The sequence below is a fragment of the Pristiophorus japonicus genome, chromosome 1 (assembly GCF_044704955.1).
Source record: "Pristiophorus japonicus isolate sPriJap1 chromosome 1, sPriJap1.hap1, whole genome shotgun sequence".
Lineage (NCBI taxonomy): Eukaryota > Metazoa > Chordata > Chondrichthyes > Pristiophoridae > Pristiophorus > Pristiophorus japonicus.
The window spans coordinates 397,173,766-397,197,770 of NC_091977.1; the positions used below are offsets into that span (position 1 = coordinate 397,173,766).

The window sequence follows — 24,005 nt, forward strand, 5'->3', positions numbered from 1 at the left end:
GAAAGTAAGCTGATGCACTTGGACCTTATTTTAAGTACACTTATTTACTTGTAAAAGTAGAAAAGCCTTTTAGGATGTTTGCATAATTATTTACTTTTTCTGGTTTATTGGCTCAAGTGATAATGTGGGCAACGCACATATTGCTATGTTACAAATTATACATTAGGCATGGTTGTGTTTATCTATTGCATATTAATTTTTGTGCGTAGGCATACGTTCAATCAGAAACTTGCTGCTATTCTGACTTTTTATAGTACCTGTCGTATTTGTTACATTTTTAGGTGATGCTGTGACATGAGCTTTTAATGTTAACCTTGCTTGTCACAGATTAACCCTGCCTGCTGTCTTGCACAGTAGGTTCTGTTATATGCTAAAAATACCTTTCTAAATTTCTCAACAACTTTTAGATCATTTTTAAAGTTCTCTTTAAACATATTTATATATTTTTTCATTTCTAGGCCCCACTGACCTTTTTTATCGCTCAAACACTTATCTCTTTGCCTCCAGTCACCCAAAAGAGATTAATGTGCAAAGTTAAAGCACATGGGATTGGGGGTAGTGTGCTGACATGGATTGAGAACTGGTTGTCAGACAGGAAGCAAAGAGTAGGAGTAAATGGGTACTTTTCAGAATGGCAGGCAGTGACTAGTGGGGTACCACAAGGTTCTGTGCTGGGGCCCCAGCTGTTTACACTGTACATTAATGATTTAGGCGAGGGGATTAAATGTAGTATCTCCAAATTTGCGGATGACACTAAGTTGGGTGGCAGTGTGAGCTGCGAGGAGGATGCTATGAGGCTGCAGAGTGACTTGGTTAGGTGAGTGGGCAAATGCATGGCAGATGAAGTACAATGTGGATAAATGTGAGGTTATCCACTTTGGTGGTAAAAACCGAGAGACAGACTATTATCTGAATGGTGACAGATTAGGAAAAGGGGAGGTGCAACGAGACCTGGGTGTCATGGTACATCAGTCATTGAAGGTTGGCATGCAGGTACAGCAGGCGGTTAAGAAAGCAAATGGCATGTTGGCCTTCATAGCGAGGGGATTTGAGTACAGGGGCAGGGAGGTGTTGCTACAGTTGTAAAGGGCCTTGGTGAAGCCACACCTGGAGTATTGTGTACAGTTTTGGTCTCCTAACTTGAGGAAGGACATTCTTGCTATTGAGGGAGTGCAGCGAAGGTTCACCAGACTGATTCACGGGATGGCGGGACTGACCTATCAAGAAAGACGGGATCAACTCTTGTATTCACTGGAGTTCAGAAGAATGAGAGGGGATCTCATAGAAACGTTTAAAATTCTGACGGGTTTAGACAGGTTCGATGCAGGAAGAATGTTCCCAATGTTGAGGAAGTCCAGAACCAGGGGTCACAGTCGAAGGATAAGGGGTAAGCCATTTAGGAGCGAGATGAGGAGAAACTTCTTCACCCAGAGAGTGGTGAACCTGTGGAATTCTCTACCACAGAAAGTTGTTGAGGCCAATTCACTAAATATATTCAAAAAGGAGTTAGATGTAGTCCTTACTACTAGGGGGATCAAGGGGTATGGCGAGAAAGCAGGAATGGGGTACTGAAGTTGCATGTTCAGCCATGAACTCATTGAATGGCGGTGCAGGCTCGAAGGGCCGAATGGCCTACTCCTGCACCTATTTTCTATATTTCTATGTATGTTTCTAAATGTACATTTATTTATTTATTGTATGCTTGAGCTAATTTTTTCAATTTTTCAGCTGTTTTGCTCCCTCTCCCAGTAGTGCCTCCACTTCTGTTTTAAAATTTACATTTTAAAACAGAGTCCTCCGGTATCTGTTCCTTCCATGCCTGCAGCAGTCATTAGCATAGACTCCCAAATGCACTGAAATTTAAAATAAAATACTGTTTCATTATATAAAATAGACTGCTTTATACATTTGAAAAAAATATCATTGCAAATAATGACACCAGCTTATGTGTCCTGCCATGCTGATTGATCTACTTTTGGATCACTCAGGCGTACATTTGCTGCTTTACACCAAATCGTGTGTCCTGCTGTGCTCCCTGATTTATGTTGCCTGCACCTCAACACTGGTGTGTTATCCTAGTATGTTGCCCATCCCACACTACCTCTGATTCTACCTCACACACTCTCTTTCTGTGTGATGTGGCCAATATGTTACTACCCTGCCCCCATATGCATCTGTCCCTGTCAATTCTGATCTCTTATTTTAATTCGTCACCGTCTCCTGGGCTGATATCCTGTGTACCCCCTTCTTGCTAAGCTCTCGCCCACAGTGGGTTCACTTCCTGCCTTACTTTAACTTAGTATGATCTTCTCTGAATATTACCCTCAACGACTATCTGCCCCACCTGTGGCACTCATATTGGATTGTTCAGCCACCTAAGGACTCATTCTATGAGTGGAAGCAAGTCTTCCTCGATTCCGAGGGACTGCCTATGATGATGGTCTTCTCGCCTTGTCTTCCCTTCTCCTGTCACCTCTCTTTTTTCCCTTCTTGTGTCTCTAACCCTATTCTTTCTTCTCTGTAGGACCTCTACTTACTCAACCTTCCCCATTTCCCTCAACATCTAACTGTACTGTACTATCCACCTTGCTTGTCCTGGCCTCCAGCTCTCCTTTGCCTTCCCCTGACTCTAACCCCATTCTACTTAACCCTTCTCCCTCCACATTGCTCTCGTTTTGCCCTATAACCTCTTGTACTCTCCAGCATATTCTCCCTTAGCCTTGGTCCAATTACCCTCACCATCTAACCTGCAAAGTCCATTTAGTCTTGTTTGTAATGTCACAAGAGATTTACTAATTTAGTTTAAATGCCCAATGTACCTTACTGAATGAAGTGCAAACTTTTTACATTGAACATTTTTGTTTTCTTCATATAGAATTGTAAAGTTCAGTGGTTAAAATTAACCATCTGTTATCAATAGATTTTGATTAAAAATAGAGGATCAGAAATTGCGATCTCGTTGAGAGTACACCATCGTAATCCATTTCAAAGACTGCATGCGTGAAATCTGGAACTTGCGATCTATAAAAAATTGCAAACCAAGCACAAGGGTTTATTTCTAGAGGTATACAATTGAAAAGTAGGGAAGTTACGCTAAACTTTTATCGAGCCTTGGTTAGACCACACTTGGGCATTGGAACCGGTTCTGGGGGAGGTGGGACCAGGACAAACCGGACGGTCTGCACCGAGGCAGAACCGGAACCAATGTCCTAGGGGGAGTAGTTGCAAGTGCTGTTGGGGAGGAGTTAAACTAATATGGCAGGGGGATGGGAACCAATGCAGGGAGACAGAGGGAAACAAAAAGGAGACAAAAGCAAAAGACAAAGGATATGAGTAAAAGTGGAGGGCAGAGAAACCCAAGGCAAAAAACAAAATGGGCCACTGACTATAAAGGGGCTGTAGGAGGGGTCAAAACTAAAAATCATGGGTTAAAAACTAGTATTAAAACACATGCACGCAGCATTCGAAATAAAGTAAATGAGTTAACGACACAAATTATTACAAATGGGTATGATTTGGTGGCCATTACAGAAACGTGATTGCAGGGTGGCCAAGACTGGGAATTAAACGTACAGGGGTAGCTGACGATTCGGAAAGATAGACAAGAAGGGAAAGGAGGTGGGGTTGCTCTGTTAATAAAGGATGACATCAGGGCAGTTGTGAGAGACGATATTGGCTCTAATGAACAAAATGTTGAATCATTGTGGGTGGAGATTAGAGATAGTAAGGGGAAAAAGTCACTGGTGGGCGTAGTTTATAGGCCCCCAAATAATAACTTCACGGTGGAGCGGACAATAATCAAGGGAATAATGGAGGCATGTGAAAAAGGAACAGCAGTAATCATGGGGGATTTTAACCTACATATCGATTGGTCAAATCAAATTGCACGGGGTAGCCTTGAGGAGGAATTCATAGAATGCATACGGGATTGTTTCTTAGAACAGTATGTTACAGAACCGACAAGGGAGCAAGCTATCTTAGATCTGGTCCTGGGTAATGAGACAGGAATAATAAACGATCTCCGAGTAAAAGATCCTCTCGGAATGAGTGATCACAGTATGGTTGAATTTGTAATACAGATTGAGGGTGAGGAAGTAGTGTCTCAAACGAGCGTACTATGCTTAAACAAAGGGGAATACAGTGGGATGAGGGCAGAGTTGGCTAAAGTAGACTGGAAACACAGACTAAACGGTGGCACAATTGAGGAACAGTGGAGGACTTTTAAGGAGCTCTTTCATAGTGCTCAACAAAAATATATTCCAGTGAAAAAGAAGGGCGGTAAGAGAAGGGCTAACCAGCCGTGGATAACCAAGGAAATAAAGGAGAGTATCAAATTAAAAACCAATGTGTATAAGGTGGCCAAGGTTAGTGGGAAAATAGAAGATTGGGAAAATTTTAAACGACAGCAAAGAATGACTAAGAAAGCACTAAAGAAAGGAAAGATAGATTACGAAGGTAAACTTGCGCAAAACATAAAAACGGATAGTAAAAGCTTTTACAGATATATAAAATGAAAAAGAGTGACTAAAGTAAATGTTGGTCCCTTAGAAGATGAGAAGGGGGATTTAATAATGGGAAATGTGGAAATGGCTGAGACCTGAAACAATTATTTTGCTTCGGTCTTCACAGTGGAAGACACAAAAACCATGCCAAAAGTTGCTGGTCTCAGGAATGTGAGAAGGGAGGACCTTGAGACAATCATTATCACTAAGGGGGGTAGTGCTGGACAGGCTAATGGGACTGAAGGTAGACAAGTCCCCTGGTCCTGATGAAATGCATCCCAGGGTATTAAAAGAGATGGCGGAAGTTATAGCAGATGCATTCGTTATAATCTACCAAAATTCTCTGGACTCTGGGGAGGTACCAGCGGATTGGAAAGCAGCTAATGTAACGCCTCTGTTTAAAAAGGGGGGCGACAAAAGGCAGGTAACTATAGGCCGGTTAGTTTAACATCTGTAGTGGGGAAAATGCTTGAAACTATCATTAAGGAAGAAATAGCGGGACATCTAGATAGGAATAGTGCAATCAAGCAGCCGCAGCATGGATTCATGAAGGGGAAATCATGTTTAACTAATTTACTGGAATTCTTTGAGGATGTAACGAGCATGGTGGATAGAGGTGAACCGATGGATGTGGTGCATTTAGATTTTCAAAAGGCATTCGATAAGGTGCCACACAAAAGGTTACTGCAGAAGATAAAGGTACGCGGAGTCAGAGGAAATGTATTAGCATGGATCGAGAATTGGCTGGCGAACAGAAAGCAGAGAGTCGGGATAAATGGGTCCTTTTCGGGTTGGAAATCGGTGGTTAGTGGTGTGCTATAGGGATCGGTGCTGGGACCACAACTGTTTACAATATACATAGATGACCTGGAAGAGGGGACAGAGTGTAGTGTAACAAAATTTGCAGATGACACAAAGATTAGTGGGAAAGCGGGTTGTGTAGAGGACACAGAAGCTGCAAAGAGATTTAGATAGGTTAAGCGAATGGGCTAAGGTTTGGCAGATGGAATACAATGTCGGAAAGTGCGTGGTCATCCACCTTGGGGGGAAAAATACAGTAAAAGGGAATATTATTTGAATGGGGAGAAATTACAACATGCTGCGGTGCAGAGGGACCTGGGGGTCCTTGTGCATGAATCCCAAAAAGTTAGTTTGCAGGTAATCAGGAAGGCGAATGGAATGTTGGCCTTCATTGCGAGAGGGATGGAGTACAAAAGCAGGGAGGTTCTTCTGCAACTGTATAGGGTATTGGTGAGCCCGCACCTGGAGTACTGCGTGCAGTTTTGGTCACCTTACTTAAGGAAGGCTATACAAGCTTTGGAGGGGGTACAGAGACGATTCACTAGGCTGATTCCGGAGATGAGGGGGTTACCTTATGATGATAGATTGAGCAGACTGGGTCTTTACTCGTTGGAGTTCAGAAAGATGAGGGGTGATCTTATAGAAACATTTAAAATAATGAAAGGGATAGACAAGATAGAGGCAGAGAGGTTGTTTCCATTAGTAGGGGAGACTAGAACTAGGGGGCACAGCCTCAAAATACGGGGAGCCAATTTAAAATTGAGTTGAGAAGGAATAATTTCTTTCAGAGGGCTGTGAATCTGTGGAATTCTCTGCCCAAGGAAGCAGTTGAGGCTAACTCATTGAATGTATTCAAGTCACAGATAGATATATTTTTAACCAATAAGGGAATTAAGGGTGTTGGGGACCGGGCGGGTAAGTGGATCTGAGTCCACGGCCAGATCAGCCATGATCTTGTTGAATGGCGTAGCAGGCTCGAGGGGCTAGATGGCCTACTCCTGTTTCTAATTCTTATATTCTTAAGTTCTAAGTTCTGGTCGCCATTTTATAAAATGGATATAGAGGGATTGGAGAGGGTGCAGAGAAGATTTACACAGATTATACCAGAAAGGCGAGGGTATACATAATCTGGAAAGGATGAACAGGCTGGACCTCTTTTCTCTTGGAGGAAAAAAGAAGGCTGAGGGGTGACCTATTAAGAGTTCTAAAAAAATTATGTGAATGTTTCCACTAGTGGGGAAAAGCATAACTAGAGGCCATCAATATAAGATACTCACCAAGAAATCCAATAGGGAATTCAGATGAAACTTCTTTACCCAAAGAGTGGTGAGAATGTGGAACTCGCTACCACAGGGATTGGTTGAAGCAAGTAATGTAGATGCATTTAAGGGGAGGCTAGACAAGTATATGAGGGGTAAGGGAATAAGAACACAAGAATTAGGAACAGGAGTAGGCCATCTAGCCCCTCGAGCCTGCTCTGCCACTCAACAAGATCATGGCTGATCTGGCCGTGGACTCGGCTCCACTTACCCGCCCGCTCCCCATAACCCTTAATTCCCTTATTGGTTAAAAATCTATCTATCTGTGATTTGAATACATTCAATGAGCTAGCCTCAACTGCTTCCTTGGGCAGAGAATTCCACAGATTCACAACCCTCTGGGAGAAGAAATTCCTTCTCAACTCGGTTTTAAATTGGCTCCCCCGTATTTTGAGGCTGTGCCCCCTATTTCTAGTCTCCCCGACCAGTGGAAACAATCTCTCTGCCTCTATCTTGTCTATCCCTTTCATTATTTTAAATGTTTCTATAAGATCACCCCTCATCCTTCTGAACTCCAACGAGTAAAGACCCAGTCTACTCAATCTATCATCATAAGGTAACCCCCTCATCTCCGGAATCAGCCTAGTGAATTGTCTCTGTACCCCCTCCAAGGCTAGTATATCCTTCCTTAAGTAAGGTGACCAAAACTGCACGCAGTTCTCCAGATGCGGCCTCACCAATATCCTGTACAGTTGCAGCAGGACCTCCCTGCTTTTGTACTCCATCCCTCTCGCCATGAAAATAAAAAGATTTGAACTCGGATCACTGGATTCAAAGTCCGGAGTGCCCACCATTGAACCATAGAGGGTTATGCTAAAACTTGACTGCCTGTGATCCATCTTGCACCAAGTCCCGCTCACCCATCACCCCTGTGCTCGCTGACCTCTGGTTAAGCAACACCTCGATTTCAAAATTCTTATCCTTATTTTCAAATCCCTCCATGGCTTCGCCCCTCCCTATCTCTGTAATCTCCTGCGGCCCGACAACCCCCCAAGGTGTCTGCACTCCTCTAATTCTGCCCTCTTGAGTATCCCTGATTATAAACACTCGACCATTGGTGGCCATACCTTCTGTTGCCTCAGCCCCAAACTCTGGAACTCCCTGCTTAAACCTCTCTACACCTCTTTCCTCCTTCAAGACCCTCCTAAAACATACCTCTTTGACCAAGTTTTTACTTACCTGTGCTAATTTCTACTTATGCAGGTTAGCGTTAAATTTTTAAAATCTCGTAATACTCCTGTGAAGGGCCTTGGGACGCTTCACTACGTTAAAGGCCCGATATAACTACAAGTTGTTAATGATTTAGATGAGGAAAGATAGGAGGAGGCTCGAGTGGAGCATAAGCGCCGGTTAGGCCGAATGGCCTGTTTCTGTGCCGTATATCCTATGTATTCCTATGTAATGTCAAGGTATGCCTTGACATCATCCAAACCGTCTGAAAAATGAGTATTGCTGGAAGGTAGGGTCTGCTTTCAACAGTGTAAGGGTATATATAAAACTTAAACGAAACATTTAAAAATCCAAAATGATGCACCTACACTTTAAATGAGTTTATGCAAATACTGACTCTGATGAAGATGTTTAAAATTATTTATCAAAAAATTATTTATATTGAGGTTGGTGCAATGAAGGGACATGAATAAAATTACAACTCAGTACATTTATAATCGTTAGAATTCTGTGAATTGTATACTTATTTGGGGATTCCATTGCATATCATCAAGGGATTACCATCGTAAATGATTGCGATGAAATCCTCCTTTGTCATTGAAGGACCAAGCCCACATGATCCCAGGGACGCTTCCGCACCGCCCACGTTCCTGGGATCCGTGGGCCTTTATGCTGCCGTACGCCTGGTGGCCCGGTACTACAACTCTTCGCAGCTTGGACGCCTGGAAATAGTTGTAAATGTTTCGTGGGTATGCTTTTGATCGCAATTTCTATGCATTTTCTTTTCATAGTGTTGATTTTATGATAGTTATTCCCATTTATTATCAGGTTGGCTGCAATCCCAACGAAGATGTTGCCATTTTTGCTGTAGACTCTCTGAGGCAGTTATCAATGAAGTTCTTGGAGAAAGGAGAACTTGCTAACTTCAGGTTTCAAAAGGATTTCTTGAGACCTTTTGAGCACATAATGAAAAAGAACAGGTAAGCTTATAACCTGGTAACAGAGGTTAAAATTGTTCTTTCTGTGGTCAAATTTCACATCGAGGAATTCTATCGAAGCTATTGTAGTTGATGTGCAATAATAAAAAAGCCACTTGTAAACCTCTAAGTACTAGACAAACATTGCAAACATATTAGATGTTCATTCAGTACATTTTAAAATTGGTTCAACAAGAAATAAAATAAATTGGTGAAGAAAGCAATATTTGTCTTCGTTAATTTTGTGCAAAAGTTGTCTTCATCTGCAATTTTCTGTTAAGGTATTTTAGATTTTATGTTTGGAAATAAAATAAGTGTCAGGAAAATAGGCTAGATGTCTGAATTATCTTGTGTGTAGCTATGAGGTTTTACAGCACATTCTTCCCCTCCTTTAATACTTGTTAATTAAGTTTTCAAAAAAGGCATATTAGTAGTATGCCTATTAACTTTGCAGTTGCACATGTTCAGCGCTTTCAATTACATTTTTATAAAATATTTTTTTTTCCTGAAGATCTCCAACAATCCGAGACATGGTGGTTCGCTGCATAGCACAGATGGTTAACTCACAGGCTGGTAATATTCGTTCTGGGTGGAAGAATATTTTCTCTGTCTTTCACCTGGCAGCGTCAGACCAAGATGAGAGCATAGTAGAGCTAGCATTTCAAACCACAGGACACATTGTCAGTGAGTATATTTTCTGTAATCAAGCTCTTGAATTTTATATTGACATTTTAGAAAGGTTGATTCATGTTGTGAATTTTTAATAAATTCTATTCATACAAAAATTCTGATCCTCTTAATCCAAAGTTAAAAATTTAAAATGGATAAGAGCATGTTCCTTCTGTTTTTTTGAACTGCCCCACAAAAAATGGAACATCAGGGTTAAGGGATTTACTATTGCTTACCTTTCATAGTCCGATATACTGTCTTACCACTAATCTAGTTCCCTTGCCCAACCATGGAAAACTCAGCATCATGGAAAGGTAGTGTTGCACTGGGCAATGTGGGAATGATGTCACTTTTTTCTGAGCGATGACGCCCATCCTAATGGTCCCAATTTGGCCTGTTCAGATTACAATTTTAAATTTGGCACTTATCCCTAATTTACAGGTGGTATACTGCACACTGCTGCAACTGTCATGTCTTTGCAACTTAGGTTTTATATCTAAGGCACTGCACTGCAGAGAGATGATGAAATATTAATTTTATAATGAAAATGTGCCCTCAGTGGAAATAAGTTATTTTAATACATTTAAACAGTACTTAAAACATAGAAACATAGAAAATGGGTGCAGGAGTAGGCCATTCGGCTCTAAGAACCTGCACCTCCAGTCAATATGATGATGGCTGATCATGCATTTCGGTACCCCATTCCTGCTTTCTCTCCATACCCCTTGATCCCTTTAGCCGCAAAGGCCACATCTAACTCCCTTTTGAATATATCTAACGAACTGGCCTCAACAACTCTCTAGTAGAGAATTCCACATGCTCACAACTCTGAGTGAAGAAGTTTCTCCTCATCTCAGTCCTAAATGGCTTTCCCCTTATCCTTAGACTGTGACCCATGGTTCTGGACTTCCCCAACATCGGGTACATGCTTCCTGCATCTAATCTGTCCAATCCCATCAGAATTTTATATGTTTCTATGAGATCCCCTCTCATTCTTCTAAATTCCAGTAAATATAAGCCTAGTCGATCCAGTCTTTCTTATGTTAGTCCTGTTATCCCGGGAATCAGTCTGGTGAACCTTCGCTGCACTCCCTCAATAGCAAGAATGTCCTTCCTCAGATTAGGAGACTAAATAACTGTACACAATATTCAAGGTGTGGCCTCATTAAGGCCCTGTACACCTATCGTAAAATCTCCCTGCTCCTATACTCAAATCCTCTCGCTATGAAGGCCAACATGCCATTTGCCGCCTTCACCGCCTGCTGTACCTGTATGCCAACTTTCAATGACCGATGTACCCTGACACCCAGGTATCGTTGCACCTCTTTTACTACTCTGTCACCATTCAGATAATAATCTGTCTTCCTGTTTTTACCACCAAAGTGAATAACCTCACATTTATCTACATTATACTGCATCTGACATGTATTTGCCCACTCACCTAACCTGTCCAGGTCACCCTGCAGCCTCTTAACATTCTCCTCACAGCTCACTCTGCCACCCAGCTTAGTGTCATCTGCAAACTTGAAGATATTACATTCAATTCCTTCGTCTAAATTTCTAAATTATTAATGTATATTGTAAATAGCTGGGATCCCAGCACTGAACCTTGTGGTACCCCACTAGTCACTGCCTGCCATTCTGAAAAGGACCCGTTTATTCCTACTCTTTGCTTCCTGTCTGCCAACCAGTTCTCTATCCACGTCAGTACATTACCCCCAGTACACCATGTGCTTTAATTTTGCACACTAATCTCTTGTGTGGGACCTTGTCAAAAGCCTTTTGAAAGTCCAAATACACCATAACCACTGGCTCCCCCTTGTCCACTCTACTAGTTACAGTCTCAAAAAACTCTGGAAGATTTGTCAAGCATGATTTCCCTTTCATAAATCCATGCTGACTTGGGCCGATCCTGTCACTGCTTTCCAAATGCGCTGCTATTACATCTTTAATAATTGATTCCAACATTTTCCCCACTACTGATGTCAGGCTAACCAGTCTATAATTCCCTGTTTTCTCTCTCTCCTTTTTTTTAAAGTGGGGTTACATTAGCTACCCTCCAGTCCAAAGGAACTGATCCAGAGTCTATAGAATGTTGGAAAATGACCACCAATGCATCCACTATTTCTAAGGTCACTTCCTTAAGTACTCGGGGATGCGGACTATCAGGCCCTGGGGATTTATCGGCCTTCAATCCCATCAATTTTACTAACACAATGTGCTGACTGATAAGATTTCCTTTAGTTCTTCCTTGTCGCAAGACCTTCGAACCCCTAGTATTTCCGGAAGGTTATTTGTGTCTTCCTTCGTGAAGACAGAACCAAAGTATTTGTTCAGTTGGTCTGCCATTTCTTTGTTCCCCATTTTAAATTCGCCTGATTCTGACTGTAAGGGACCCACATTTGTCTTCACTCATCTTTTTGTCTTCACATATCTGTAGAAGCTTTTGCAGTCAGTTTTTATGTTCCCTGCAAGCTCATTCTCACATTCTATTTTCCCCCTCCTAATTAAACCCTTTGTTCTCCTCTGCTGAATTCTAAATTTCTCCCAGTCCTCAGGTTTGCTGCTTTTTTGGGCCAATTTATATGCCTCTTGGATTTAACACTACCCCTAATTTTCCTTGTAAGCCACGGTTGAGCCACCTTCCCTGTTTTATTTTTACTCCAGACAGGGATGTACAATTGTTGAAGTTCATCCATGTGATATTTAAATGTCTGCCATTGCCTATCCACCGTCAACCCTTTATGTATCATTCTATCCTCGCCAATCTATCCTAGCCAATTCATATCTCATACTGTCGAAGTTACCTTTCTTTAAGATCAGGACTCTAGTCTCTGAATTAACTGTGTCACTCTCCATCTTAATGAAGAATTCTACCATATTATGGTCACTCTTCCCCAAGGGGCCTCGCACAACAAAATTGCTAATTAATCCTCTCATTACACAACTCCCAGTCTAGGATGGCCAGCTCACTAGTTCGTTCCTCGACATATTGGTCAAGAAAACCATTCCTTATACACTCCAGGAAATCCTCCTCCACCGTATTGCGACCAGTTTGTTTCGCCCAATCTATATGTAGATTAAAGATACCCATGATAACTGCTGTACCTTTATTGCACGCATCCCTAATTTCCTGTTTGATGCCATCCCCAACTTCACTATGACTGGTGGTCTGTACACAACTCCCACTCGTGTTTTTTGCCCTTTGGTGTTCCACAGCTCTACCCATACAGATTCCATCCTTACTATTACGTTAATCGCCTCTTTAACCAGCAACGCTAACCCACCCCTTGTTCCTTTCAGTCTATCTTTCCTGAATATTGAATACCCTTGGATGTTGAGTTCCCAGCCTTGGTCACCCTGGAACCATGTCTCCGTAATCCCAATTACATCATATCCGTTAACAGATATCTGCGCAGTTAATTCATCCACCTTATTACAAATGCTCCTCGCATTGAGACACAGAGCCTTCAGGCTTATTTTTTTAACACTTTGTCCTTTTGGAATTATGTTGTAATGTGGCCCTTTTTGATTTTTGCCTTTGATTTTTCTGCCCTCCAATTCTACTTTTCTCCTTTATACCTTTTGCTTCTGACCCCATTTTACTTCCCCCTGTCTCCCTGCATAGGTTCCCATCCCTCTGCCCTATGAGTTTAAATCCTCCCCAACAGCACTAGCAAACACTCCCCCGAAGACATCAGTTCCAGTCCTGCCCAGGTGCAGACCATTCGGTTTGTACTGGTCCCACCTCCCCCAGAATCGGTTCCAATGTCCCAGGAATTTGAATCCCTCCCTCTTGCACCATTTCTCAAGCCACGTATTCATCCTAACTATCCTGCTATTTCTACTGACTAGCATGTGGCACTGGTTGCAAATGTATCATATATTTATGGAGCTATTTATATAACACTATGGGCCCAAGTTTCCACATGATTTGCGCCTGATTTTTAGGAGCAACTGGTGGAGAACGGACTATCTTAGAAATCGCAATTCTCCACATTTTCTTTTCTGCAGTTCTAGTCAGGTAGAACAGTTCTACTTTGGAACATAATTTTTTCTTCAAAAGGGGGTGTGTCCGGCCACTGACGCCTGATTTCAAAGTTTCCACAGTGAAAACGTACTCCAAACTAAAGTAGAATGGAGCAAGTGAAGATTTTTGTAGAACTGAAAAAACCTGTTCTACACATTAAAAAATCAGGCACAGGTTACAAATTAGGCGTCCAGAACGAGGTGGGGGGGGAAGGGAACTCATTAAATTCTACAATAAATCCTTATTTATACTTCTACAAATATTATACAAATAAATCCAACCTGAATAAACATTTATAAGCAAAGAAAAGATTAAATAAACCATCTTCCTACCTGTGTGAAAGTGCTTCAGGCACGGAGAATGCTGCAGGCGTTCGTTCCCGCGGGGCGGGGGGGGGGGGGGGGGGGAGGGAGGAGAAGGAAACAGCCGTTTCGTTCCTGCGGAGGGGAGGGGGGGAATTAAACAGCCGTTTCGTTCCCGTGGAGGGGAGGGGGGGAAGGGAACAGCCGTTTCGTTCCCGCGGAGGGGAGGGAGGGGGGGGGGGTGAAGGGAACAGCCGTTTTGTTCCCGCGGCGGGAGGGGGGAGGAGACAGTGAGAAGGCTGCAAGTGCTGATGGCAATGTGCTTTCATTAAAAAATGTTCAAAAATTAAATAGCTACAAAGAACTACAAAAATGGCCGAGTGCCAATGTTTTTTTCACACTGAGCATGCGCGAACGCTCCAACACGCATGCGCAGCGTTGCCATCAGGAAAAAAACTAATTAAAATAGTACCCGCCCCCTCCCACTTACAAAATCGGCGCGAGTGTAGGCTCCGCCCCCCTAGGCGCCGCGCCAGGCAGACAAGGAGCTGCAGAACGCTCCAAAATTGCGAGGTTTTTTTTAGCTCGGAGGGGCGCCCGTTTTTTATCGTGTGGAAACTTGGGCCCACAAGATTTTGATATTTAATAAAGGCAATCCTTGTCATTAATATTTATAGTCACAATGTTCTAACGATATATTCTTCTGATTAGTGGTATTGCTCTAATTCAACTAGTCCAACTCTTCAAATGTCAATTTATTGCTACTTTTCAGTCTTTTTACTTAGCATCTTGATATGGCCACGTGTGTGAGTCTCCATTTGTCATGACCATATTTGCCTACTTTTTAAATAGAGAATCTAGTTAGGATGTGAATGCTTGCAGTATATACCTATTTAGCATATTAGAATTCTTATGTTGGCACATAATTCCTGTGTCGACTTCCGAGCATCACAAATTCCTATGTAACTTGTCACAATTGTAATTGCACCTAGCCACCAGTGGCGGTGCTATAGTACCTAATGTTTGTCACAAAACTCCAATGCTGCAATCAACTCTACTTCTCTGCTTCCCAAATTGTCATAAGTTTTTATCAAAGTCTGACATAAAATATAACGACGGAATGTATCACTTTAAAATAGGATCTTGCTTATGTCTGTGTACACTGGTCCAAATATCACCTGTCTTCTAACCCCACATTTCGCCTAAGGCCTGCACTCAGTCTTAACTCTATGTGCAATACGATTGACTCCCATATGTGAAATACAGTGGGAGATTGATTTGTTCATAATTAAAACGTTTTAAAATTCTTATGTTTTGGAATTCTTTGCATGTATTTTAAATATTTTTAAGGAGAGGTTGATGTCTTAACCCATCAATGAAGCTTTGTCTTAAAACAACAAACTTCTGTTGGCATAGTAACAGACAGTTATTAAACAAGATCTAAAATATGACCTTGTATACAAAGTAAACTGGGATAGAAGGTTACATAGTAAATAATGAACCTTTTTTTAAACCAATGAAAAATATGCTAGAAATAGTCTGGGTTATCACTCTGTGTGTTATGTATAAATAAAGAGTCTGACCAGATACTGTGAGCTCAAAGTTAAGTGTGACCTGAGTCTTTTATTACAGGTCTCCAGAGTGCCTCTCCAGCCTGTGAGGCCTCCTTAAGTACAGGTGCTCCCAAGGGATTGTGGGATCCCTTGGGACTCCAGGGGATGAACCCTCTGGTGGTTAAACAAGGTATTTACAGGTTTACATATATAACAACACCGTCCGTCCCCCGTTCTCCCCCCCCCCCCCCCCCCCCCCAAAATGTCAATAGTGTAACTATTTACAAGGTGAGTCGATCTGGGGCCTTTCTTTCCCTGATTGATCATCTTGGTGCAAATGCTGGTTTTGATGAGTCGTTTGTTGGGCCCTCGCTGGGCTGCTGTGCAGCTGGCCTTGCTGGGCTGCCTGGTGTGGTGAGTCCTGCTGGGCTGTTGCAGGTGATGGGTTTTGCTACGTGGTCAACCCTTCTGTCGGTTGCCACTGGTGAGTGTGTTGGGGGGTCAAAAAAGGTAGAGTCTAATGTGGGTTTCTCTGGATAGTCCGTAAATCTGATTTTGGTTTGGTCCAAGTGTTTCCGGTAGATGAGTCCATTTGAAAGTTTGACCCGAAACAGCCTACTCCCCTCTTTGGCCACAACAGTGCTGGGAAGCCACTTGAGACCTTGTCCATAGTTCAACACAAATACAGGATCATTAATTTCAATTTAGCGCAAATGTGTCACGCAATCATGATATGTATTTTGTTGAAGCCGCCTGCTCTCTACCTGTTCGTATAGATCATGGTGGACTAACGAGAGCCTTGTCTTAAGTGCTCTTTTCATGAGCAGTTCAGCGGGTAGAATCCCAGTGAGCGAGTGGGGTCTCGTGCGGTAACTAAGCAGAACTCGGGATAGGCGAGTCTGCAGTGAGCTTTCAATTACGCTCTTCAATTATTCTGCTTGATAGTTTGCACTGCTCTCTCTGCCTGACCATTGGATGCCGGTTTGAACGGAGCAGATGTAACATGCTTGATCCCATTGCGGGTCATGAACTCTTTGAACTCGGCATTGGTGAAACACGACCCGTTGTCGCTCACAAGGACATCAGGCAGGCCATGCATGGCAAACATGGTCCACATGCTTTTAGTGGTGACAGCGGATGTGCTTGCCGACATTATCTCACATTCAATCCATTTGGAGTACGCATCTACAACCACTAGGAACATTTTACCCAAGAACGGGCCTGCATAGTCGACATGGACCCTGGACCACGGTTTGGAGGGCCAAGACCATAAACTTAGTGGTGCCTCCCTGGGTGCATTGCTTAACTGTGAGCATGTGTTACATTTGTCCACGCAGGACTCTTAAGTCCACATCGATACCGGGCCACCACACGTGGGATCTGGTTATCGCTTTCATCATTACAATGCCTGGATGAGTACTGTGGAGATCACTGGTGAAAGTGTCCCTGCCCTTTTTGGGTACCACTACCCGATTACCCCACAGAAGGCAGTCTGCCTGTATAGACATTTCATCTTTGCACCACTGGTACAGCTTTATCTCTTCCTGCATTTCTAATGGGACACTGGACCAGCTCCCATGAAGTGCGCACATTTTTACCAAGGACATTAATGGTTCCTGGCTCGTCAAGGTTCTGATCTGTCGGGCGGTAACGGGTGATTTCACACTCTCGAATGCTTCCATTACCATGACTAAATCTGCGGGCTGTGCCATTTCCACCCTCGTGGTGGGCAATGGCAGCCGACAGAGAGCATCAGCAGTTTTCTGTGCCTGGCCTGTGGCGGATGGCGTAGTTGTATGCGGACAACGTGAGCGCCCATCTCTGGATGCGGGCCGATGCATTCGTATTTATCCCCTTACTTTCAGAAAAGAGGGATATCAGTGGCTTATGGTCAGTCTCCAATTCAAATTTGAACCCAAACAGATATTGATGTGTTTTTTTTACCCCATAAACACACGCTAACGCTTCTTTTTTCAATCGTGCTGTAGGCCCTCTGAGCCTTAGACAGACTTCTGTATACATAAGCAACCGGTTGCAATTTCCCAGATTCATTAGCTTCTTGCAATACACACTCGACAACGTATGACGATGCATCACATGCTAGTACCAAATGCTTACATGGATCATTAAATACAAGCAATTTGTTTGAGCATAACAGTTTTCTAGCTTTTACAAAGGCATTTTCTTGGCTTTTACTCCATATCCATTCGTCTCCTTTACGCAGTAAGGCGTGCAGTGGTTCTAACAATGTGTTGAGACCTAGTAAGAAGTTACCAATGTAGTTCAGGAGTCCGAGAAACGACCGAAGCTCCGTCATGTTCTGTGGCCTTGGTGCGTTCTCGATTGCCTCCGTCTTTGAATCGGTGGGCCTGATGCCGTCCGCCGCGATTCTTCTCCCCAGGAACTCAACTTCAGGCGCCAGGAAAACGCACATCGAGCGTTTTAACCTGAGCCCCACGCGATTGAGCCGACTACGAACCTCCTCCAGGTTCTGCAGATGCTCGACTGTGTCCCGACCTGTAACCAAGATATCGTCCTGGAAGACCACAGTGCGCGGGACCGACTTCAGTAAGCTTTCCATGTTTTTCTGGAATATGATCGAATCCCAAACGGGCATCTGTTGTAAATGAAGAGACCTTTGCATGTGTTGATGCAGTTGAGGCCCTTCAATGGTTCCTCCAGCTCCTGCATCATGTAGCCCGAGGTCAAGTCCAGCTTCGTGAACGTCTTTCCTCCCGCCAGCGTTGCAAAAAGGTCGTCTGCCTTTGGTAGTGGGTAGTGATCCTGCAGGGAGAAACGATTGATACTTTGTAATCACCACAGATTCTGACGGTCTCCCTTGAGGACTGGAATAATCGGACTGGCCCACTCGTTGAATTCGATGTGCGAAGTGATGCCCTCTCGTTGCAGCCGATCCAGCTCGCTCTTCATCCTCTCTCTCATCATGTACGGTACTGCTCTCGCCTTATGATGGATGCGTCGCGCCCCCGGAATTAGGTGGATCTGCACTTTTGCTCCTTGAAACTTCCCGATGCCTGGTTCGAACAGCGAGGGGAATTTGTTTAAGACGTGGGCACACGAAGTGTCGTCGATGGACGAGAGCGCTCGGACGTCGTCCCAGTTCCAGCGTATCTTTCCCAGCCAACTCCTGCCGAGCAGTGTCGGACCATCGCCTGATACCACCCAGAATGATAGCTTGTGCACCGCTCCATCGTAGGAGACCTTTGCAGTAGAACTGCCGATTATGGGAATCAGTTCCTTTGTGTTATTTCTCCGTTTAGTGCGAATGGGAGTCAGGACTGGCCTTGAAGCCTTGCTGCACCACAATTTATCGAAAGTCTTTTTGCTCATAATGGACTGGCTCGCACGGGTGCCCAGCTCCATTGACACCGGGAGTCCGTTTAATTCAACCTTCAGCATTATCAGGGGACACTTTGTGGTAAATGTGTGTACCCCATATACCTCTGCCTCCTCGGTCTGAGGCTCTGGTTCGTCGTGATCCGCCATGGATCTGTCCTCTGCAACATGGTGGTTTGCAGGATTAGCAGGGTTGCAGCTCACCTGCACATACGTTGGAGATTTCCCATTGTTCCACAGCCCTTGCAAACGTATCCTTTGAAGCGGCATGAATGGAAACGATGATCACCCCCGCAGGGCCAACAAGGTGTTAATGGCCTAGCATTCATTACCCTTGATGGTGGACTCTGAGACATCTGCGGATGTGCAGCTGCAGGCATGTGAGGCCTGTCCTGTACGTTGCGATTCGAAAACAACATTACTTTGTTCACAGTACTTGTAGCAGCACTTGCGTGCTGAGAGATTTACTTGATATTGTCACTGGTGGCAATGAATGCCTGGACTATTGCTGTGGCTTTACTTAAGGTTGGGGTCTCTGCAGTCAATAGTTTGCGAAGTATCACTTCATGGCCAATGCCAAGTACAAAGAAGTCCCTGAGCATGTGCTCCAAATGTCCTTCAAATTCACAATGTCCTGCAAGGCAACTTAGCTCGGCGACATAGCTCGCCACTTCCTGGCCTTCAGACCATTTGTACTTGTAGGACCGGTACTCGCCATCAGAACTCTTTCCTTTGGGTTCAGATGCTCCCGGACCAGTGTGCACAAATCATCGTACGATTTCGCTCTGGGTTTCGCTGGAGCAAGCAGATTTTTCATGAGGCCATACGTTGGTGCCCCGCAGACGGTGAGGAGAATCGCCCTTTGGCAGCGTTTGCTTCTCCTTCCAGCTCGTTGGTCACGAAGTATTGGTCGAGTCGCTCCACGAAGGTTTCCCAATCATCTCCCTCTGAATATTTCTCCAGGATGCCCACTGTTCTCTGCATCATTGGGTTCGTCATCTGTATCTCGTCGCCAGTTGTTATGTATGAATAAAGAGTCTGACCAGACACTGTCAGCTCAAAGTAAAAGTGTGACCGTAGTCTTTTATTACAGGTCTCCAGAGTGCCTCTCTAGCCTGTGAGGCTTCCTTAAGTACAGGTGCTCCCAAGGGATTGTGGGATCCTTTGGGACTCCAGGGGATGAGCCCTCTGGTGGTTACACAAGGTATTTACAGGTTTACATATATAACAGTGTGCATCTCTCCAACTGATATGGAATGGTTACAGCACAGAAGAAGGCAGTTCGGCCGGTCGAGCCCATGCCGACTCTCAGCTGGTCCCACTCCTCTTCCTTTTCCCTCTAGCCCTGCATTTTTTTTTCCTTCAGATACTTATCCAATTCCTTTTGAAAGATGAAAATGAGTCTGCAGGCAGTGCATTCCAGATCTTAACCACTCGCTACGTAAAAAAGTTTTTTTTTAACGTCGCCTTTGGTTCTTTTGCCAATCACCTTAACTCTCTGTCCCCTGGTTCTCGACCCTTTCTGCCAATGGGAACAGTTTCTCTATCTACTCTGTCCAGACCCCTCATGATTTTGAACACCTTTATCAAATCTCCTCTCCATCTACACTGCTCCATGGAGAACAACCCCAGCTTCTCCAGTCTATCAACGTAATTAAAATCCCTCATTCCTGGAATCATTCTTGTAAATCTTTTCTGCACCTTCTCGAAGGCCTTCACATTCTTCCTAAAGTGTGGTGCCCAGAATTGGACACTGTACTGCAGTTGGGGTCGAACCAGTGTTTTATACAGGTTTATCATAATTTCCACATTTTTGCACTCAATGGGCCAAATTTCCCCATGAATTGCACCGTTTTTTTTTGATGTAACTTGATTTTTCTGGTGTATCTTAAAAGTTGCAAATATGGCTATTTAATTTGCGCCAGTGTAAGTGAGTTAGTTAGGTTTTTTGTTAGGCCATTTTTTTTTCAAAAGGGGGCGTTCCCAGTCACTTACACCATTTATGCCAATTTGGCCAGAAAAAAGTTGTGTTAAACTAACTTAGGGCAGCGTATGTGTCCACTTTTGTCCGCACAGAAAGACCTTACTTACAGTTATGGAATCGGCGCAAGTAACTACATTTCAAGCACCATCAAGCACCAAACAAAGCACAAAAAGTAATGAGCAATTAATTAACAAATAAAATCGAAGCAACCCTGCACCTAAAGCACCAAGACCAAAGTAATAAGCAATCAATAAATAATGAAAAAAATTGAAGGAACCCTGCACCTAAAGCACCAAAATCAATCAGTAAGTAACAAATAAAAGATAGAACTCCTACCTTAGGGAACGCAGCGGGCCGCCAATGAGGGAGCCCATTCGGCCAGGGCTTGGGACGACGTGCTTCGGCCCCTCCCACATAGCCTGCAGCGCGCTTGCCGAAATGGCCTGCCAGGAGCTACTGCACATGCGCGCAGACGCAGAGGTCCCGGCACTGTTTTCAGCGTCGGGACCTAGCACTGTCCCGTCCCCCCCTCTCTCTTCAGTACACGCCACGCCAGCTCCACAGGTAGCCATGATCGTAGCAAGTTTTTTCGGCGCAGCTTTTAAGGTACAAAGTCGGCGGGGGGCTCGAAGGTGCGCGGTTTTAAACAGAGGGCCAAATTTGGGCCCTATATCTCTATTTATGAAGCCCAGGATCCCGTAAGCCTTTTTAAACCTGCTCTGCCACCTTCAACGATTTATGCACACATAACCCCAGGCGTGTCTGTTCGTTCACCCCCTTTAGGATTGTCCTCTCCTCATTCTTTCATCCCAAATTTCACACTTTTCTGCGTTAAATGTCATCTGCCACGTGTCTGCCTATTTCACCAGCCTTTCTGTGTCTTCCTGAAGTCTATCACTCTCCTCCTCACTGTTCACTATACTTCCAAGTTTTGTATCATCTGTAAATTTTGAAATTGTGCCCTGTACACCCACGTCCAAGTCATTAATATAAGTAGTGGGTCCTAGATCCGACCCCTGGGGAACATCACTCTGAAAAACAATGTTCACCACCACTCTCTGTTTCCTGTCACTTAGCCAATTTCATATCCTGGAATTATTCTATGGGCTTCAATTTTGCTGGGAAGCCTATTATGTGGCACTTTGTCGAACGCCTTTTGGAAATCCATGTCAACTGCATTACCCTCATCAGCCCTCTCTATTACCTTATCAAAAAACTCGATCAAGTTGGTTAAGCACTATTTGCCTTTAACAAATCTATGCTGGCTTTCTTTGATTCATCCAACCCTATCCAAGTGACTGTTAATTTTGGCCCCGATTACTGTTTCTAAAAGCTTCCCCACTACTGAGGTTAAACTGACTGGCCCGCAATTGCTGGGTTTATCTTTACACCCTTTTTTGAACAATGGTGTGACCTTTGCAATTCTCCAGTCCTCTGGCATCACCCCTGTATCTAGGAAGGATTGAAAGATTATGGCCAGTACCTCCGCGATTTCCGCCCTCAATTCCCTCATCTATTTTAAGCACAACCAGCCTTTCTAATACCGCTTCTTGATCAATTTTTATCCTACCAAGTATCTCCATTACCTCCTCCTTCACTATGTATATGGCAGAATCCTCTTCCTTGGTGAAGGCAGATGCAAAGTACTCATTTAGTACCTCTGCCTCCATGCATAGGTCTCCTTATTGGTCCCGAATCAGCCCCACCCCTCCTCTTATTACCCTTTTACGATTTATATGCCTATAGAAGATTTTTGGATCACCTATTATGTTGGCTGCCATTCTATTCCCAAACCCTATCTTTGTCCCTCTTATTTTCTTTTTCACTTTTCCTCTGACCTTTCTATATATAGCCTGATTCTCAGATGTATTTGCAAACTGATATCTGTCATATGTGCTCTTTTTTATGCTGCTTCATCATATTCTCTATCTGTTTCATTATCCAGGGAGCTCTGACTTTAATTGCCCTACCTTTCCTGCTCATGGAAATGTACTTCAACTGCACCCGAACTATTTTCTCTTTAAAGGCAGCCCATTGTTCCAATACAGTTTTGCCTGCCAACCTTTGATTACAGTTTACCTGGGCCAGATCTGTTCTCATTCCACTGAAATTGGCCTTCCCCCAGTTAAACATTTTTACTCTAGATTGCTCCCGGTCCTTTTCCGTTGCTAATCTAAACCTTATGATACTATGATCACTGTTCCCTAAATGTTCACCTACTGACACTTGCTCCACTTGACCTACCTCATTCCCCAGAACCAGATTCAGCAATACCTCCTCCCTCGTTGGGCCGGAAACATAGTGATCAAGAAAGTTCTCCTGAACACACTTCAGAAATGTTTCTCCTTCTCTGCCCTTTACACTATTATGATCTCAGTCCAAATTAGGATAGTTGAAGTCCCCCATTAATGTTACTCTGTAGTTCTTGCGCCTCTCTGTAATTTCTCTACAAATTTTCTCATCCATATAGAAACATTGGGCCCAAGTTTCCACATGATTTGCGCCTGATTTTTAGGAGCAACTGGTGGAGAACGGACTATCTTAGAAATCGCAATTCTCCACATTTTTTTTCCTGCAGTTCTAGTCAGGTAGAACAGTTCTACTTTGGAACAGAATTTTTTCTTCAAAAGGGGGCGTGTCCGGCCACTGACGCCTGATTCCAAAGTTTCCACAGTGAAAACGTACTCCAAACTAACTTAGAATGGAGCAAGTGAAGATTTTTGTAGAACTGAAAAAACCTGTTCTACACTAAAAAATCAGGCGCAGGTTACAAATTAGGCGTCCAGAACGAGGTGGAGGTGGAGGTGGGGGGGGGGGTGGGGGAAGGGAACTCATTAAATTCTACAATAAATCCTTATTTATACTTCTACAAATATTATACAAATAAATCCAACCTGAATAAACATTTATAAGCAAAGAAAAGATTAAATAAATACCTGTGTGAAAGTGCTTCAGGCACAGAGAATGCTGCAGTCAGCCTGAGGCGCCCGTTCTTCCCGCAAGGGGTGGGGGGGGGAGGGGAGAGGAGGCGTCCGTTCTTTCCCACGGGGGGGGGGGAGGCGCCCGTTCTTCCCGCGGGGAGGTGGGGAGGGGAGAGGAGGCGCCCGTTCTTCCCACGGGGGGGGGGGAGGCGCCCGTTCTTCCCGCGGGGGGGTGGGGAGAGGAGGCACCCGTTCTTTCCCGCAGGAGGGGGGGGTAGGAGGCGCCCGTTCTTCCCGTGGGGGGGGTAGGAGGCGTGTGGAAACTTGGGCCCATAGAAACATAGAAAATAGGTGCAGGAGTAGGCCATCCGGCCCTTCGAGTCTGCACCACCATTCAATAAGATCATGGCTGATAATTCC

General features: G+C 44.0%; 1 protein-coding gene across 3 annotated transcripts in view; it reads left to right on the forward strand.

The window, feature by feature from the left end:
* The window catches only part of arfgef1 (ADP-ribosylation factor guanine nucleotide-exchange factor 1 (brefeldin A-inhibited)), a 375,012-nt gene that overhangs the window by 261,443 nt on the left and 89,564 nt on the right, over nt 1-24,005 (forward strand). For all 3 annotated transcript variants that reach the window (XM_070891344.1, XM_070891351.1, XM_070891358.1), the window contains 2 exons: nt 8,621-8,772; nt 9,281-9,453. In XM_070891344.1, the coding sequence (XP_070747445.1) occupies nt 8,621-8,772; nt 9,281-9,453 (325 nt within the window). The remainder of the gene's footprint in view (nt 1-8,620; nt 8,773-9,280; nt 9,454-24,005) is intronic.